The 20,311-nt window shown below is 38.8% G+C and overlaps 3 protein-coding genes across 3 annotated transcripts; all 3 read right to left on the reverse strand.

The window, feature by feature from the left end:
* Window positions 1-831: 831 nt before the first annotated feature.
* On the reverse strand, window positions 832-1,206 carry LOC142625093 (uncharacterized). Its single transcript, XM_075798800.1, has one exon. The coding sequence runs from the start codon at window positions 1,204-1,206 to the stop codon at window positions 832-834; it is 375 nt and encodes a 124-aa protein (XP_075654915.1).
* A 592-nt stretch (window positions 1,207-1,798) lies between these two features.
* LOC142625094 (uncharacterized) lies at window positions 1,799-6,983 on the reverse strand. Its single transcript, XM_075798801.1, has 4 exons — window positions 6,907-6,983; window positions 6,331-6,813; window positions 4,516-4,739; window positions 1,799-2,295 (listed from the first exon to the last, which is right to left on the reverse strand). Exons 1-4 carry the CDS (start codon window positions 6,981-6,983, stop codon window positions 1,799-1,801), a joined length of 1,281 nt encoding a protein of 426 aa, XP_075654916.1.
* A 7,101-nt stretch (window positions 6,984-14,084) lies between these two features.
* Window positions 14,085-14,522, reverse strand: LOC142625095 (uncharacterized). The gene has a single exon (XM_075798802.1). It carries the CDS (start codon window positions 14,520-14,522, stop codon window positions 14,085-14,087), a length of 438 nt encoding a protein of 145 aa, XP_075654917.1.
* Window positions 14,523-20,311: the final 5,789 nt, after the last annotated feature.

The raw sequence follows: 20,311 nt of genomic DNA on the forward strand, positions 1-20,311 counted from the left end.
AAGGATTAGCCAATTACATAAAACACGTCCTTAACAATCTCCCTATTTGGCAATTTGTGACAAAACCACAACAAACAAATGGACATATGAGAGAAGTTATAAATCACTCAACTCATATTCACTTATTAAGTACTTTAAAATCTATCTTAACACAAACTCTTGAAAAACTTTGCAAGAAGAGAGTTCATGGAATGGAAGACTTTGACATCCTGTATTTCTGAAACACTTGAAACAAAACTCATCAAGGCATCTTAGTCATCCACTGCAGATAGATCAAACACTAATTTACCCAAGGTATGTGGTTCGAGGAACCAGACATGACCGAGGTTTTGTTTAGTACTTAGCATAGTAGGAAAGCATTAATTTACCTAAGGTATGTGGTTCGAGGAACTGGACATGACCAAGGTTTTGTTTAACACTTAAAGAGATAGAAAAGTATTAATTTACCCAACGTACGTGGTCTGAGGAACCAGGTATGACCAAAGTTTTGTTTAACACTTAGAGATATAAAAAAACATTAGTTTACCCAAGGTATGTGATTTGAGGAACCAAACACGACCAAAGTTCTGTTTAACACTTAGAAACTTTCACATCAAGTAATTAGGAGTTGCGCCACAGCTACAATAATACAGAAATAAACCAGTAACGAATGAAAAGAACATCATATTATTAATAATAATAATAACGTAAATTATTTACATTCCAAGGAAGTGGAACCACATTCTCGTCCAAATCTTCCAAGTAATAAGCCCCAATCCCTGCCACTGACGTTATCCGGTATGGGCCTTCCCAATTGAGGCCTAACTTCCCCCAGGATGGGTTCCTTGCTATTCACACAACCTTTCTTAGGACTAAGTCTCCTGGGGCTAGTGGCCTCAGTTTTACTCCCTTGTCATATCCTTTCTTGAGCCTTTGCTGGTAATGAGCCATCTTCACCATAGCTACCTCTCTCTTTTCCTCAACCAGTTCCAAGCTAATGGACAGTACGCCATTATTCTCCTCAACACTAAATTGATCAGTTCTCAAGGTTGGGAATCCTGATTCAGTAGGAATCACTACTTCAACTCCATTGGTCATTAAAAAAAGAAGTCTCTCCAGTTGATTGTCGGGGTGTAGTGCGATAAGTCTATAACACGTGGGGCATTCATCTACCCATCTTCCTTTGGCATCATCTAACCTTTTCTTTAGCCCAGATACTATGGCCATATTTGTAGCCTCGGCCTACTTGTTCCCTTGTGGATAAGCAAGAGTAGAATACCTATTTCTGATTCCAAACTTGCCGTAATAGCTTCGAAAGGTCTTACTATTAAACTGAAGCCCGTTGTCCGAGATCAATGCTGTGGGACCCCAATCTTGGTGATAATGTTTCTCTAAATAAACTTCTTAGCATTCACATCCCTAGTGTTAGCAAGAGGTTCAGTCTCCACCCACTAAGTAAAATAATCCGTCCCGATGAGGAGCCATCTTTGGTTTCCTTTGGCACGAGGGAATGGCCCCACAATGTCCAAGCCCCACTGAGCAAGCGGTTAAGGACTGGAAAGTGGGTTTAGGGCCCCTCTTGGTTGATGAATATTTAGTGCGTACCTTTGGCACTGATCACATTTCATTACATAATCTTGGGAAGTTTTCTGCATGCTCGACCACCAATATCCTTGAGTGAGGGCTCTATGGGCCAATGATCTCCCACCAGTATGACTTCCACAAATTCCTCTAACAAGGGTTCCACTGCCTCGGGATGCACACACAATAGATATGGTCCTGAATAGGATTGTTTATACAACTTGTGCTCCTTGGATAACTAGTAGTGCGGGGCCTTTCTACGTATCTTTTCTGCTTCAACTTTATCATCGGGTAGTTGGCCTTGCGTCAAGAAGGTAATCAGAGGATCCATCCAATTGGGCCCAACCTGAACATTGTGCACCCCAACCACTAGCTTCTCGTCAAGACTATGATTGGCCATATCTTCAACAAGGACGACCCGAGGTAGGTTTGCTTCTAAAGAGGTTGCCAACATGGCCAAAGAGTCTGCATGGGAGTTATGCCCTTTTGAGATTTGCTTTTGGGCGAAGCTCTTGAAGCGGGTTTGAGCTTGTCTAACTTTGGCAAGGTATCCCTGCATATGTTCGTCTCTGGTTTCAAACTTACCATTGACTTGTCCTACCACCAGTCGTGAGTCTGAATGTACCTTTATAACTTCTCCCCCTAACTTGTTAAGCATTGACATTCCCACCAACAAAGCTTCATACTTAGCCTCATTATTTGTTGCCAGAAAACCCAAATGTAGTGTGTGAGAGACTGCCCAAGAGGGGTACCCTCAAAAAAGAGATTTGGGGTGCTTTTTCAAGACACCTCTCTTTTTGGGTAAGTGGTGTGGAGTCGCCACTTATTTGCTATGTACAAAAAATAAAAAAAAACTAAATAAAAAAAAATACAAGACTGAATTACCTTGTTTCATTGATTGACTAAAAAGGATACATATTTGAAAATTAACAATTACATAGCTTTGGATCCTAGTTACAAACTACCAAATAATTACATGCCTTTTTGTCCTAGTTACAATCTACCCAAAATAAAAATAAAGATAAAGCCCAGGTCTCCCTATCCAAAGACACTAAATTCGGAGGCTAAATTACGGAATGAGAAGGTGTTAGGCACCCATTCCGCCCAGATAGAGTCTAGTCTTTCTAGACTCTTGTGACCAATGTACCATTTTTATGCATGACACGAATGATATGTTGAAAACAAGAATAAAATTAAATCATATGAATCTATTTTATGAATGCATACCCTTCTTTATTAAAAATTCAGATTTGTTTTTGTAAAAAAATTGATTTTTTGTTCTAAAGAAAAATCAGACCAGTTTATGTTTGTGTAAAAAAAAATTAGTTTTTTGATGAAAGAAAGATCAGATATGTTTTTGGGATAAAGTAAAAAAAAAAAAAATCTTTTGATTAAAAAATGTCAAATCTGTCTTTTGGGAATGAGAAAAATTGGTTTTTGGGTTGGTAAAAAAACCAGATTTGTTTTTGTGAACTTAAACAAAAAGGTTTTGATTAGTATTAAAAAAAAATCAGATCTGTTTTGTGATAAAAAAAAAATCAGATTTGTATGTTAAAAGAAATCAAATCTATTTTTATGTGTACCAAAATAAGAATTTTTTTTTTTTGTTTTTTTTTGTTTTTGAGAAGGGGACTTTATCCATTAAATAAATTTATGTTATGTTAAGAAACCAGATTTGCATCTAATAAAGATGCAGATCTGTTTTTGTTTTAAGAAAAATTCAGATCTACACCTAATGAAGATGTAGATCCATTTTTTATTTTATTTTAAAGTAATTGATAACATGCAGATTTTGACACTAAGAAAGAGATCACAACAATAATAACAAAGAAAATCAAGAACATGCTTTAACAATATAGATTAACATGAATGTTATGGATTCTTGAAATAATTAAATTGAAAGAAATATACAAACATGCATTATCATAACAAAAGAAACATAAAAAGAAAAGAGTAATTAGAAAACAACCTCTTGCATGGAGAGCTCTTCTTCTTGACAGGATGTTTTAGGGTTCAAAGAAATTTATGCAATTATCTTTGAAACCTAAAAACCCTAGCTTTTAGAAAAAGAACATCAGAAAGGGGAGTTAGAAATATAGGTATTCTAAGAGTGTAAAAACATATCCCCCCTCAGAGCGAAAAAGTGTGTAGAATTTTGAGACCCAGTCCCTATTTATAGAGATTGGAGTGCTTAAAAAATAAGCAACAACGCTTAAAATACAAATCGGGACTCATCCTTTTGTGAAAAGGTAGAAAAAGATGTGCCTTATTGTCACCCGAAAGGAAGTTGGGCCAAAGTCCAAAAGAGTGCCATTTGGCACTTTGAAAGTGTCGTTCGACACTCCAAAAGTGTTGAATGGCACTCTTGAGTGCTGATTGGACTTTTGTGTTTGGGTGCCTTTTGGACTCACTTTTTAGGGTTTTCCTGCGCTGGGCCATGCACTTAGACGTGTTTCCAATTCGGATTCCAATTTTTTGAACTCTTTTCTAGATAATTTCGGTATTTTCAGCAACAATTATCTTGTAGATAAATACCCTAAAATAAATCTTGATAAATTTCAGATTATCCACAATTTTATTGTTATCCAATTATCTCTTTTATTCCTTTGTAAGCAATCCTATTTTAAACACTAATTATGAATCAATCATAGAATTATTTAATTAATTTTAATTGCTTAACCAATTAGAATTAGTTTAAATTAATCATGCTTGGTCGACTCTACCTAGACACAATGTATGCCGACCGTGCAAACTTGACCAAGTGATATCTCTTGATCCGACGGTCCAATATGGAAATCGGACGTACTGTCATGATCGTTAGAATATCAAGATATTTTTTATGATATGCAATGAATGAATTAATGCATGTAATACAATCATGGTTTTTGAGGTACAAGGATGGTCACTCTAGTCATCTTCCTTGATTATATCATGGGTGCAAAATCGAGTGTTTACATAGTGATTTCTCCATCACTAGCATCTCGGGCGTTATCAGCATAATTCCTACTCCTAACCCTTTTCGGTTAGCTGCTCCATCGGTGTACACCTCCCAAGTGGCGACGCCAGTCGAGACCATCATTACATCTACTTTCCCATTCCCATCCTCGGCCATACTCTCTGTAAACTCTGCCACAAAATTAGCCAAGACTTGCCCTTGTATGGCAGTACGAGGCATATATCTAATGTCATAGACACCCAACATGGTTCCTCATTTAGAGATCCTGCCCGTGTAATTTGATTTTTGCGGGAGTGCTTGCAAGGGAAGTTAGGTGAGCACCATCATAGTATGTGCTTGAAAATAATGTGGAAGCTTCCTCGTGGCATGTACAATGACCAACACCGCCTTCTCGGGGGGTAAATAACGTTTCCCAGCTTCCTGCAAGGACTTACTAACATAGTATACAGGTCTTTGTACCCCACTATCATTCATGATTAGAACTAGACTAACGACATAATCTGTAACTACTAAATACACATACAACACTTCCTTTTTCTTAGGTCTAGAAAGGATTGGGGTGCGCGACAAATATTTTTTGAGCTTCTCAAAGGCTAACACACGCTCCTCGGTCCATTGAAAGTCCTTCCACTTGTGGAGGAGTTGGAAAAATGGACGTCACCTATCTACTGACCAAGAGATAAACCTATTTAGAGCAGCTAGGCCTGTCTAGGTATCGACTGGCACCGATGAAACTGGTCGGCACTGAACCAATCCGACCGCTTCACATGCCCACTGTAGATGTTGGTGCTATGGTCGGTAGCGATTTGGACAAATCAAAGACGTCCGATGCAGCGAGCGGTGGTTGTTTTGCACTCCAACAAGATGACGTAGCTTTATCATCAGATTAAAAAAAAAAAAAGTTTTTTTGCTTTTTAATTTAAAACCCTAGGTTTATTTACCCACACTCTCATCTGTTTGCCTCTTCTAGTCCCAGCAAGTCAGCAACAAAAGTCTTCATCTCTCCTCTTTCTCTCTCCCCTCAACCTCCGCCGCTTACTACCACCGCAATCTAGTGCTTAATGCCGCATTTTTTGGAGTTCCACCCTCTCCTCTCTCCTCTTTGTCACAATATTCTCAAGAGTTTCTAGTGATGATTCTGACTTCAGTTGCTCTTCCTTGCAAATGTAATGCTTTCTACCAGGTTTGTTCATGTAATTTATTTTCAATCGTTTTGTTTGATCTTTTATAGGTTTGGTTTAGTTTTTTTATTTGGGTTTTTGTGATTTGAAATGGGTATGTTTGAGAGAAAGATTGTGAATTCATTTTCTTTTGATTTTTTGTTTTTGGAATATTTGGGTTTTTTTCATGAGTATGATGTGGTTTGGGTTGTTAATTGCATTGTGTTTGGTTCCTGAGAAAATGAGGAATTAACCGAACTAACTGCACCGAACCAGTATTTTGCATCGCACCTTGTGTAAACCGGTTCCCATCCCTCCACAGGTGAAGTGTGGTTAGGGATGAGGGAAAACCGCTCCTATAGGTGCGGTGCAAAAATGCCCCAAAAAACTGGCCGCACCACACTGTGTACAACCCTAGGAGCTGTTGCCATTCCTGTTAACTTTGGTACCTCCTTAGGGTACCGAGTAGGAGGCAAGCTATTAATGGCCTTAATCTGATCGGGATTGACTTCAATTCCTCAGTATGTTATCATGTAGCCTAGAAACTTTCCCAAGCTGACCCCAAAAGAGCACTTAGATGCATTTAGGCTCAGTCTATGTTCCCTTAACACCGAGAACCCCTCCCCCAAATCTACTAAGTGCTCTACAACTTACTTGCTCATTATCACCATATCATCAATGTACGCCTCCACGTTTCTCCCAATTTGTGACTCAAACATCCATGTCACCATTCTTTGATATATGGATCCTGCATTCTTAAGGCCAAATGGCATCACACGATAATGGTAATTTCTAGTGGGAGCATGGAAAGCAGTTTTCTCCTGATCAGATAGTGTTAAAGGTATCTGATGATACCCTTGGAAGGCATCCAAGAAATTCATCCGAGGATTTTCAACTGTTGCATCCACCAATTGACCAATCCGAGGAATGGGGAAGGGGTGCGGTGCAAAAATGCCCCAAAAAATTGGCCGCATCGCATCGTGTACAGCCCTAAGAGCTGTTGCCATTCCTATTAACTTTGGTACCTCCTTAGGGTACTGAGGAGGAGGCAAGCTATTAATGACCTTAATCTGATCGGGATTGACTTCAATTCCTCGGTATGTTATCATGTAGCCTAGAAACTTTCCCGAGCTAACCCTAAAAGAGCACTTAGATGCATTTAGGCTTAGCCTATATTCCCTCAACATCGAGAACACCTCCCCCAAATCTACTAAGTGCTCTACAACTTACTTGCTCTTTATCACCATATAATCAATGTACACCTCCATGTTTCTCCCAAGTTGTGACTCAAACATCCGTGTCACCATTCTTTGATATATGGACCCTGCATTCTTAAGGCCAAATGGCATCACATGATAATGGTAATTTCCAATGGGAGTACGAAAGCAGTTTTCTCCTGATTAGATAGTGCTAAAGGTATTTGATGATACCCTTGGAAGGCATCCAAGAAAATCCGAGGATGTTCAACTGTTGCATCCACCAATTAATCAATTTGAGGAATGGGGAAGGGGTCCTTCAGACAAACTTTATTCAAATTCATGAAGTCCACACATACACGCCACTTCCCATTTTTCTTCTTCACTATCATGGTATTACCCAACCACTTGGGATAAAAGATTTCCTTGATCACCTTTGCTTGCTTAAGTTTGTTCGCTTCTACCCTTACCGTCTTAGCATGTTCTCTTGCTAAATGCCAAGGAGGTTGCTTTTGTGGGATCACCTCTGGATTCACGTTCAACCGATGACATATAAACTCAATAGATCCCAAGAACGTCATAATGACTCCAGGCAAACACATCCATGTTATCTTCCAAAAACTTCACCAACGCTGCCTTTTCCAAGGATTGCTATTGAGACCCCACCTGAAAGTATTTTTCTTTATCCTGTCCAATCACAACCCTTTCAAGTTCCTTAGACAACACTCCATGCAACTTGGTTCCAAGTCCCACTTCGGGACCCTCTAGTTGCTATAGGATTCCCTCCTCTTCCACCACAATAGGATCCACAAGATGCTGTGTAATGGCTACCACTAGACATTGGCAGCCATTTCTTGACTACCAATTAGTTCCCCTACTCTTCCTTGTGTAGGATATTTGACTTTCAGATGCAGAGTTGAGGACACCGTGTTAGGACATATGTGGAATTTGTTATGAACATATGTCATTTAGAATTGGCTAATCCTTTGAAAAAACACACTTTACTTGTAATCGGGTAGATCTAGGATGGTTTAAGTCTTCAAGCAGCATTGTGTTCAAGTCAAGAGTTAAAGCCATCCAAATCTATTCAAGAAATAAGTGAAGAAGTGTTGTATTTCAAAAATTGACAGATAGCTCGACAGATTGTATCTATCGAGGTTTAAAAGGAGCTTTTAGCCCAATGCTCAACAGCAGCTCGACAGATAACCTTTCTATTGAGGTTTACAAAAATCAGATTTCCAGATTTGTTTTTCACACATATCCAAGCTATTTGTGTATGATTTCTTTTCTCACGACCCTGGACACATATAAGGATTATTTTAAGGGTCTACTAAGGTGATGCAACTTGATGCAAAGTGATTATTAACTCAAATTTTGACCGGAGACAATTTACCTTAGTTCATCTTTCTCTTGAAGAAGCTGCTACGTTTTTATGCCGTTGGGTTTTGTAAGCAAGGGGCTTTTTGATCTTTATCATGTGGATGAACTGAAAAACTTTGTAGCCAACATCTTTCTTAAGTTGGTGTGTAAGTCGTGTACTGGGGTCCACGCATCGATTGGTTAGTCACGTATGGGGAGCCATGCATTGAAAGGAGAGATTGTCACTACATTGGAAGTCCAATTGTGTATTAGGGTAAGGGTTCAACTGTAGGTTGGTATAAGGTATTGGGATTCCTTTGCTTGTAATCGCTTGTTTTGATAATAGTGGATTCTCGGGAGTGGTGACCTTAAATTCACTTGGTGGGGTTTTGCCTCAGTAGTTTTCCCCATTCGTAAACAAATCACTCGTGTTAAATTTAATTTCCGCTGCATTTAGTTATTTGGTGATTTGTTTGTGCTACTACGTGTATTGCGTGTTAAACTGACTTAATCAATTTACTTGGCTAATTAATTGGTTAATTTACCCAAGGGGTCAATACATTTTTGGCCTATCAAATGGTATTAGAGCAGACACACTTTGATTAGGGTTAATATTTTCTGTGTGATCCATTGACCCTTGTTGTCATGGCTACAATCGGCAAGAAAAGATCTTTTGGTTCAAATGCATCTTGTTTTTCTAATCTCTATTTGATTGAGTGTCTCAGAAAATGCAAGTCTAAAAGTTATTTGAAAGCTATCATGATGATAATTGAAAAAGATCTAAATGTGACAAAGAAGAAACTTGACTGTCTTAGAATGAAAATGTGCAGAGAAGTTTGTCTGAGAAGAGTGAAGGTTAAAGGCTTTGTTCATAAATTGTAGATGAAAGAAAACACAATTCCTACAGATTTGTCATCTAAGCATGAGGTGTACTTTATGATGAAGTCGACATTCAAGGTAATGGACACATGTTTGTGGTACCTTGACAATGGATGCTTAAGACACATGACTAGAGACCGCTCTCTCTTTAAGGTTTTCGAGTCCAAGAAAGGTGGAAATGTCACCTTTGATGATGGGAGCAAATCATAGATAAAAGGGAAGGGAACTATCTCTCTACCTAGACTGCCAGACATTGCTAATGTGCTATATGTCCAAGGTTTGAGGGTGAACTTGTTGAGTACAAGCCAGATATGTGATCAAGACTTTATGGTGCTAATCTCAAAAGGAAAATGCCTTATGTTGAATGAGTCTGGAAAGAAACTCATCAGGGGTGTTTGCACTCTAGATAACTATTATGGATTGGTACCTGATGCTGATATTATGTGCAATAGCATTCATTTGCCAAATGAAGACCTATGGCACCAAAGGATGGGACATGCTAGTTACAAACATCTTTCAATTGTATCTAAGCATGAATTAGTTTTCGGGATACCAAAGCTCAACAGAGTGAGCAATGTTGTGTGTGGACCATCTTAGCTTTGGAAACAAACAAAAGCTAAACATCATGGCACTCAGACATCAGCTACATCTAGACCTTTGGAGCTACTACATCTGGATCTCATGGGTCTAACTAGAATTGAGTCTCTTGGAGGAAAGAGATACATCATGGTTGTAGTAGATGACTTCACTAGGTACACTTGGGTCATTCTTCTAAGATCCAAGTCAGATGCTCCTAAGCACATTGAAGCCTTGTGCACAAGACTGCAAAATGAGAAGAGTTTGAAGATTGAACGAATTCGAAGTGATCATGGTAAAGAATTTGAGAACTCATACATGAAATCCTTTTGCACTAGATCAGGTATATCTCAAGAATTCTCTGCATCTATTACTCCCCAGCAGAATGGTGTAGTAGAAAGAAAGAACAGAGTCCTTCAGAAGATGGCTAGAGTTATGTTGCACAATAAGGATATGGCTAGAAATTTATGGGGAGAAGCCATCAATACTGCATGTCATATGGTTAACAGGGTGTATTTTAGACCCGATTCCAAGAAGTCTCTCTATGAGTTTTAGAAGGGAAGAAAGCCAAACGTGAAGTATTTCATAACCTTTGGAAGTACTTGTTTCATCCTTAAGGATAGAGAGGATGTGGGAAAATTTGATTCCCGAAACGATGAAGGAATATTTTTGGGGTACTCCTCCACTAGCAAGGCTTATCGAGTATACAACAAGACAACAAAGAAGGTGATGGAAACAGTCAATGTTGTTATTGATGAAGCTTCAGACTTTGGTTTTAAGAAAATTAGTGAGGAGATTCCTAAGGAAATTCTTCCTCCTGAACCTAGGGGTGTTCAAGAAATAGTTGATCAAGAGCCCGCATCTCCAAGTAATCCAAGTGTTGTAGAGGTTTCAGCAGACATTCCTACCTCACCTGATTCTAAATCTCATGAAGAGAAAGGACCTTCCCCCAGAATCAAGTTGAATCATTCTCCTAAAGTTATTGTGGGAAATATGAATGAACTTACACTAAGAAAGCGTACAATTGATAAATATACTGCTAACTTTGTGTCTTATTCTTGCTATTTGTCACAGGTTGAACCCACCAAGGTTGAGGAAGCTCTTCAAGATGAAAGCTAGGTTGAGGCTATGTATGATGAACTGCTTTAGTTTCAAAGGAATGATGTTTGGACCTTAGTACCTAGACTGGAAGGTGAGCAAATCATTGGCACAAAGTGGATATTCCACAATAAGACTGATAAGGAGGGAAATGTGATCTGCAACAAGGCTCATCTTGTGGCTCAAGGATACTCCCAAATGGAAGGAGTAGACTATGATGAGACATTTGCTCTTATAGCTTGTATGGAATCCATCAGGATTCTCCTAGCCCTGGCATGTCATTTGAAGTTCAAGCTTTACTAAATGGATGTAAAGATTGCATTCTTGAATGGGTTCCTAAAGGAAGATGTCTATGTCGCTCAACCTAAAGGATTTGTCGATCCACAATATCTGGATCATGTGTTATATCTCAAGAAGTCACTCTTTAGTTTAAAGCAAGCACCTAGAGCTTGGTATGATCGGATCACACAATACTTAGTCTCACATGGTTTTACAAGAGGAAAAGCTGATCAAACACTCTTCATCAAGAGGGAAGATAGCGAGTTAATAATTGCTTAGGTCTATGTTGATGATATCATCTTCGGTTCTACAAAGGATGAACTTGCTCACAACTTTTCCAAACTCATGCAAGCCGAGTTTGAGATGAGTATGATTGGAGAGTTAAACCACTTCCTTGGATTGCAGACCCGTCAGCAAGAGTTAGGTATATTCATATCCCAATCTAAACATACTAAGAATCTTGTGAAAAAGTTTGGTTTGAAATTTGCTACTTCTATTAGAACCCCCACGAGCCTAAATGTTAAACTCACTATTGATCAATTAGGAAATTAAAGTGTTGATTCCTCTTTATATAGAAGCATGATAGGAAGTCTTCTATACCTTACTGCTAGTAGACCTGACATTAGTTACAGGCTAATCCCAAAGAGTCTCAAAAACATCTCTCAACAAGAAAAATGTCAAGCATTTAGATCCAAAACACACACACAAAACAAGTCTAACTAATTTTATATTTCAAAAACAAGTCAATACAGTTTAGTGGGCATACATTAACACATGTATTCCTTGTGATGGCCAAATCACATTGTACCTACACGTGTCAAAAGTAGCAAAGAATATTGCGTGTTGTGTGTGAAAAACATCGCAAGATTGCATAAGTGTTTACATGTTATGACGATTTGAGATATGAGCAAAACAATTTAACTCACACACAATCATAACTACTTGATGGGGACTATCACCCACGAGGTACATCCTATAACTCCCACATCTCCTAGAAGACACACTTGTAGTCATATATATAAAGCATTTTGAATCTTTTTGCTATTAATTTTCTTTGCATATTTTCTTTTAAGCATATCATGCATGGGCATATAAGAGAGAGAAAAGAATTACCCAATTATGTTTAGGTTTTGACATTGCACTTTTGCTATGCTGAAGCATACAGATGTCATTTCATGATTGGCGGGCAATAGTTGTGAGATTGTTATTTATGCTTTTCTTTTAGGATTTTCTAGTCCTACCCGTCAAAAAGAGTATATGAGTGCTAAGTACAAAAAATTACTTAATCTTACTCATCACAAACACGAGCCACAAAGCTCACTTGCTTAGTTGTGCATAGATATGCTCATCTAAGCTACAAGAGATACTACGTTTAGAAAATTTTGTTTCAATGGCCATTCAAGGTACACAAGTACCGATTTACACAAACACACACTGTTTTTGTATTTTTATGATTTTTTTTTGAAAAAATAAAATAAAGCAAAACTGAAAATAAAGCAAAACTGAAAATAAATAAACAAAAACATGTTAAACAAAGCAATGCATAAAACTAGACTGACTCAAAACAAGAAAGAAATACACGCAAGTAATGCAAGCAAAAATAAAGAGGGAGGGGAGAGAAAAGTGACAAAATCACTTTGAGCCTTTTTTCTTCCACACTTTGGAAGAACCTTTCCTTTTAGTGAACCCTTGAATCGGCAAAGTGGGGGAAGAGTTGCAACCGTTCAAGTTCAAAAGGAACATGAGGGCTTTGAGTAGATCTCCAAGTGGAGCAAGAGAGGATGGAAACTGTCTCTAGTTTCCCGATGAGATCATACTGTTGCTCTATTGAGTGGCCAGCCACTTATAGCAATTAGGTCGAAGTGATGGCAGAGATACTACTTCTTCTGTTTAGGCTTTTGGGTATTGCCCTTCTTAGCCCTAGGGTTTTTGGTTTCTTTTTTAGCAAGCTTAGGGGGTGCTCCTAAGATAGATTTACCCTTGTCTATGTTCTTACTAGCTAACATAGTTTTGACATCATTGTTCTCAGATTCAACATTATTAGTAGGTGAAACAAAAATAGTAGTACTGGAAGAAGCAATATCAGGAGAAGAGAAATCATACCCTAAACTAGTTCGATTGGAAGCATATTTTTGAAGGCTGAGCATCTCATTAAGCTTGCACTTGAAGTCCTCTTCAGCTGAGCTCTGACTTGGAATTGCTCTGCCTCAAGCTTCTTGGTCTTCTCAGCCAAGAAATTATTCTTAAATCTCAGTGCTCCAATAGTCTGATTGGCTTCATCAAACTTTGTGGAGATTTCTTCTCATTCAAGCTCCACCTCACTGAGCTTCTTGGTGGCCAACCTATACAACTTCTTATGCTTTTTGGAGACCTTGTATAATTTTGCATAGGCTATGTGGATGTCATCTTGCTCATCCATCTTCTCAAACTTTGACTCTACCAAGTCCTCTTCTTCATCCACATCTTCTACAATCCGTTTAGTACGATTAACTGTGGCGGTGAAGGCATTGAGGATTCCGTCATCCTCATTTTTGGAATCATCCTCAGGTTCGGTGTTTCTCAGTGTAGCAGCAAGTGCCTTACTTTTCCCAATGGTCCTAAGATACGTAGGGCACTCTTGCCTCATGTGTCCAAAACCTTGACACCTGAAACACTTAGATCCTGAGGGAACAGTGTACTGACCGCCATCCCTAGCATTCTTTTTTCCTTTGTCCTGGCTCTTAAACTGAGAAGAACTAGTTTGCCTACGGTCCTTCTCGAAGCCCTTCCCATTGACATTCTTCATGAACTTCTTGAATTGCCTGGTGATGTAGGACTTTATTTTAGAATCGTCATCGTCTAAAGACTCATCCATGTCACTACACTTGGCCTTCAATGCTATGCTCTTACCCTTACTTGATTTCCTAATCCTTGTCAAACCCAACTCATAGGTCTACAGATTGCAAGTTAAATTGACTTAATTAATTTACTTGGCTAATTAATTGGTTGATTTACCCAAGGGGTCAATACATTCTTGGCCTATCACACTGCACCCATAGCATGAAGCCATGGTTTGGCCAAAATAGCTGTGTAAGGGGAATATGCCTCAACTACAATGAAACTGACCTGCACCTCCTCGTCTCTAGCCTGCACAGGTAACCTTATCATCCCACGAGGGACTACCATCCTCCCATCAAAGCCCACCAATGGCAAGTCATATTTTTCTAAGTCTTTGGGCCTTAGATTTAACCTTTTATATAGATTAGGGTACAAGATCTCCGCTCCACTTCCCTGGTTTACTAGTAACCTTTTTACATCATACCTACCAATCCTTATGGTAACCACAAAGGCATTATCATGCGGTTGGAATGTTCCCTCCATATCCTCCTCCAAAAAACCCAAAGTGGGGGTGGCCACCACCTTGGCCTTTTTGAGAGCCTGACTCCTATCATTTGAATTGGGGCCTACAACCACAGACATGACCCCCGAATAGGTCGTTGCATCACCTTTAGGCTTAGCAAAAATCACATTAATTGTGCCCAAAGCTGGCCGAGGAGCTATATCCCTCTAATACCCAGCTCCCGAATGCCTGATCTAATCTGTTGGATGGTGCAAGAACTGACTTAGTTTCTCTGCTTTTACCAGTAGACCTAGGTGATCTCGCAAAGTCCTGCAATCCTCTGTTGTGTGCCCTTTTTCCTGATGATAATGGCAGTAAAGGCTCTAGTTCCTCCTGGACGAATCCTCACCCATCTTATAGGACTACTAGAATTATGGTTTATTTTTTTTTTTATCTTTTACAGTATTTGATAGATTGGCTCTTTAAACAATGAGTTAACCACTTGAGCCCCCGTTGATAATGTCTGATTGGGGAAGTCCCTTCTAGGACGGTTATTATGATATCCTACTCCTTGAGGATCCCTTTTCTTTTGGAACACCTTAGCTTTGCCCTTTCCCTGGGACTGATCTTCCTCCACTTGTTTATACTTATCAACGCAATCCACAAGCTGGCGTATACTGAGGGTAGACTTCATGGTTAGTGACTTCCTCAACTCATGCTCTATCAGGAGCCCTACCTTAAAAGTTCTCATTGCCATGTCCTCAAAATCTCCATCTATTTCATTGTACGTTTCTCAATATCTATCTAAATAAGTCTTGAGAGTCTCACCTTCCCTTATTGCCATGGACAAAAGAGAGTCTAAGGGCTTGAGAGTATAGCACCAAATGCCTTTTTCGGCTCTTCGAAGGACCTTATTAACCCCTCTTCCAAAGCATTAAACCAGCACATAGCCACAGGCCCGAGGCTGGAGGGGAAAACCTTGTACACGAGGGCTTTATTGCCAGAATGAACTGCCATCTTTGGATTGAAGTGCCTCACATGCTCCACCGAGTCAGACCTTTCATTGTAAATGGTAAAAGTTGGCTATGAAAATCAATGGGGAAGATTGGCCTTGTTGATCCCCCTAACAAAGGGTGACTTGGAGATTTGTTGAAGTGCTTTGCTCATTGCGTCATTCCCTATGCTATGGTGAGATGGCCTTTGCCTGCCCTTGTACTTACCCTTTTCCAGTTTCTCCTAGTGAGACGATGTTGAGAAGGACTCACTAGATGGAGTTCTTGACCTATGGCGAAATGAGCGATCCTTACTCCCCCCTGATCCATCACTTAATGGGGGTGATGGACTCTTTCTATCACGCTTCCTTCGTTGTAGCTTCCTACGCAAGTGATCTATCTCAAGTTGCAACTTCCGCGTCTCTTGATCGTGTAGAACATGGCTCCCTGACCTTGAATGACTCCTCTCAGTACGCTTCGTATGCTATGATTCTACCACAACACTTGGTGTATGGTTCCTGTCTCTCCTTTATTCCAGATTAACAAATGGATTCTCCTTCTGTGAAGTAACAGATTCTTCCCTATTCTACTCCAGGTTGGCCATGACTAATTAGAACAAAGCCACAACAAAACCTTGTTTTCCACAGACGGCGCCAATTGTAAGGGCATGAAATCTTGGGGGTTGTTTGGTTTTTATGTTTCCATCACCCATAACTCTGTTTCTATCACCCATAACTCAAAAATAGTGGGACCCACAGAGAGAAAGCTTGCTTGGATTTTTTTTCAAGTTTTGTTTCCATCACTCAATTCTCTGATTTTTGAGTGGTGAGTTATGAAAACTGAAAACACATTTAAGGTGTTTTCAAGTTATGGAAACAGAGTTATGATGGCATTTTTGTAAATACACACATTGAGGGACCCACCAGCCGCAACTTTTGACTTCACTCTCCTTTTTCTTTACTTTTTTTCTACTCCACTTTTCTTTCTTCTCCACTGTTCTTCAGTTCGTTCTTTCATCTTTTTTTTCTTCCTTTTCACCAGAATCTTGTCAGTTTGTTTTTTTTTTTTAATTTTTTTTTTTAAATTTTTTGTTCTTTATCATAGAACAAACATGAATGGGTTTCAAAATACCCATTACTTGTTTAGATTTCTTTATTGTACTTCTCAAAACCCAAAAATAAGAAGAAGAACAAGATTAATCACCTCCTCACGCATGTAGTCACTGATCGGAGCTTACCCAACTCGCGCTGCCCCGACCTCAAAAAAACCTTTCTCACGCTGCTGCACCGATCGTTAGAGGTTTGGTGAGATGGGTCCAGGTTGAAAGGGACATACTTGGCAGAGAAGAGGTGGGAGTATGCTGGGTTGTTTCGGCGAGCCTCATCGCGAATGTTTTCATCGAGTGGGTGGCGGGGTTTAGAGACTGAGATGGGTTTTGGCTGTTGTTGCGATGGAGGAGATGGGTTTGTGGAGGCTTTGATGAAATAGGGTTTTGGGAAATGGGGTTTTGGAGATGGGGTTTTGGGTTTGATGGAGAAGAAGGAGGAGGTATATGAAGAAGAAACAAGAATAATCACCTCCTCACGGGTAGGCTAACAGAACTCAATGAGTGAGGAGTCAGACAGAGGTCCCACAAAAAGTAGAAAAAATTGAGTGATGAGTGATGAAAATTGAGTGAGGAGTGATGAGTGATGAGTGATGAAAAAAAAAAAAAAACCCAAACAGCCCCTTTGCACCAAGCTCACTTAGAATAGTGAGATTGATATTCCCAAACCTAGCATAAATCAATAAATATTTGTAAAGAGAGTGGGATGAACAAGTTGGGATTCGTCTGAGGACAAAGATAGAGAAGGAGGCAAAAGTCTAAGACTTAAATGTGTAGATGGATCTTTACAAGCATGCCCGAGGACAATGTTCTTGGGTTGTTACATACGTTGTTCACTCTCTTTCTCTCAGTTACTGTTCTGGCTCTAATCCCTTTCCTTGATTTTTTTTAGATCCCCTTTATCTGAGAGTCCCTTTCCTTTGTATACTCCATGGCTTCTTGCATCCTTGCCCTCCCTCTTTAATCCTCCTAAATCTCCTTAGGACACTTGTCCTATTAGACTTCTGGTGAAGGTGGTGGAAGGAGTTGCTAAGCTGTGGATCTACTGTTCAGGTCACTTCCTCATTAATGCAGCTGATAAAGCTGTTGTTAGCCATTTAATGCGGAGGAGTAGGTGAGACTTTACAAGAAACCTCCCACAAATATCTTGTTTATCTCCTAAGGCGCCCACCTTCACCTCTTATACTCCCCAAGGATGCTTTGTCACTTCCCATTCTCTCCTCGGGCAACCTCACTCCTTGGGCTATAGATGCTTCTTCGTGAGGAACAATTGAAGGCTACAGCGGTGCTTTCAATCTTTGGTCCTCAGGTTCCCACAATAATAATTGATGTAAGTAGATACCCAGCTAGTTTCAACCCAGCTAGGTATCACGGTGTCACACAAGCTTGTAAAATAATAAGAATATATATTAGAATGTTTAGAAATGGTCCATGAGAGATCATCTTTATAGTTCATTTGAAAAATGGTCATTTTTCTGTTTAGAAATTAGAAAGAAGTCATACAACTACAAGTGATTTAAAAAAAAAAAAATCTTATATGCTTAGTTGCCAAAAATTGGTTAAAATATAGTTTTATCTAAAAATAATAGACTTCAAAAAGCTATACATAAGTAAATAAACTAAACAACTACCTAAACAGTTACAAATTATTTGAATGTTTCTGCGAATGAACAAAATGGTTTTTATTGGACAGTCAAATTTTCATATTTTAAAAGATTCAAGCAATGGCGAGAGTAGTAGAGACTTTTTATTCTAGCTAATGTTCATGTGAATGAACAAGAGTTGGGATTGTGTTCAGTGCATTAGTATACTAGACATATTCCGTTTTTTAATTTGTCTAGTACATTAATGCATTGGATATAAAGTGTGTCAAATGAACAAATGGGTTGAGTGGACAATTAAATTTTTTATTGTCTAAGAGATTGAAGTCATGGCGGTTGCGTTTGCCAAACTGCATTTTTTTAAAATGGAGATTAGGTAAAGAGGGGTTATCACGGGACCATTATCATTGCAAAAGCTATTTGATTTATAAGTTAAAGCCTTCGAATTCCAAACTTCACCTAAGTTTTAAGGAAGCAATACATGTGTAATCATATTGCAGAATATATTATACAAAAGTTTAAAATGTAGTTGTGGACCCTCATGCCAGAGGAATTGGATTCTATTGGGTCTTGTAAGAACGATCAAGAAGATCATAATTCACAACCAAATGTTCTCCAAAGATATAATAAAAATAAATAAAGAAAGTTGGGCCAAAAGTGCACAGACCCAAAAAAGAAAAGAAAAAAAGTTTACCCAACCAAACGCGGATTTAGACTTGAAAGTTGGAACATGTAAATATATGAGGTAGGTACCTGCCACCGGAGCCTAACTTGTCACCCCACATGCGTAGATCTTTTGAGGATTTGGTCTTTTTCTTCATAATTCTATTATAATACCAACAAAATTTATGTATAGTTGTATTTTGACAGTAGAATTCAAACCTATAACACACATTTTATGATTATTGCTTTTATTATCTAGCTAAGAGACTAGTTGGTTATTAGTGTAAACGGAGTTTAATCCAAGACCTCTTATGTGACGGTAAAATTTTTTACCAGTTGAATTAACTGGAACCTATTTCATATAGTTTTTTAGTTTTTGTAACTTAATTTTCAATAAAATGTAATAACCTACCATGTAAAATTTGTTGTGAATATATTATAGATGTAACACTTCTCAAGGTCAAATTATTTTCTCAAAAGTGTCAAAGCTTGGATGTAACAATTATAATACATGTCCATTCCATCTAGACTTGAAAGCATTAATACATAAATTACTACTCAATTACTACTCCTTGTTCTTTTCTGGTATTTTAATTGATTGGGCTGATGAAATCATCTCCTCATAGGAGAGACGGCCCAACAATTGTGATAGGCCAAAAACGTATTGACCCCTTGTGAAGGATTAATTGATTAATTAGTCAAGTTTAATTAATTAACCAATTTAACATGCAAATGCGTGGTAGCATAAACAAATCACCAATAAACTAAAGTGCAGCGGAAAAATAAATTAACACGATGATTTGTTTACGAATGGGGAAAACCTCCAAGGTAAAAACTCTACCGGGTGATTTTAAGGTCACCACTTCTGAGAATCCACTATTATCACAACAAGCGGTTACAAGTAAAGGAATCCCAGTACCTTATACCAACTTATAGTTGAACCCTTACCCCAATATCCAATTGGACTTGTTCTGTAGTGACAATCTCTCATTTTCAATGCACGGCTTCTAGTACGTGACTAACCAATTGCACAGATCTCAATACACGACTTCAATCACCAACTTGAGAAAGATGTTGGCTACAAAGTTCTTCAGTTCATCCTCACAATGAAGAACAAGAAGATGTTTGGTTACAAAACCCGATGGTGCAAAGACACAGCAACTTCTTCACAAATAGATGAATTAGGACAAACTTTGTCTCCGGTCACAAATTGCTTGAACAGACTTTGCTCAATGCTTGTGCAACTTGTGCTTACTTTGATGGCCCTTAAAATAATCCTTTTATATGTCTAGGGTTATGAGAAAAGAAGGCCCAAAGACATGTCCACGGATTAGAATCAAAACAGTATTGAAAAACTGTTTTTCTTAAATCTCGATAGTTAGAGGTATTGAGGTGCTGTCGATCAGCTGTCGAGCCACGGGGCTAGAACAGCTTCTTAAAGCTCGATAGATGCAGCTGTCGAGCCAGCTGTCCAGCTTTAATGAAGAGCACTTCTCAGCTTGTTTCTTGGACAGACTGGCATAACTTTAACACTTCCTCTTGAAACCTTGTTTCTTGAAGTATCAAAA

This window comes from Castanea sativa, chromosome 2 (assembly GCF_040712315.1).
Source record: "Castanea sativa cultivar Marrone di Chiusa Pesio chromosome 2, ASM4071231v1".
In the NCBI taxonomy this organism is placed as follows: Eukaryota; Viridiplantae; Streptophyta; class Magnoliopsida; order Fagales; family Fagaceae; genus Castanea; species Castanea sativa.

Bases quoted from the DNA above. Each gene is read 5' to 3' on its own strand.
- LOC142625095 (XM_075798802.1), bottom strand. From the start codon at position 14,522: ATGTCTGTGGTTGTAGGCCCCAATTCAAATGATAGGAGTCAGGCTCTC.
- LOC142625093 (XM_075798800.1), bottom strand. From the start codon at position 1,206: ATGGCCATAGTATCTGGGCTAAAGAAAAGGTTAGATGATGCCAAAGGA.
- LOC142625094 (XM_075798801.1), bottom strand. From the start codon at position 6,983: ATGGTGACACGGATGTTTGAGTCACAACTTGGGAGAAACATGGAGGTG. The intron at 4,740-6,330 runs GTAAGTTGTAGA...CTATGACATTAG, and splicing joins GATATGGTGATAATGAGCAA to ATATATGCCTCGTACTGCCA. The intron at 2,296-4,515 runs GTAAACACTCGA...CCTCTTGGGCAG, and splicing joins AGTGATGGAGAAATCACTAT to TCTCTCACACACTACATTTG.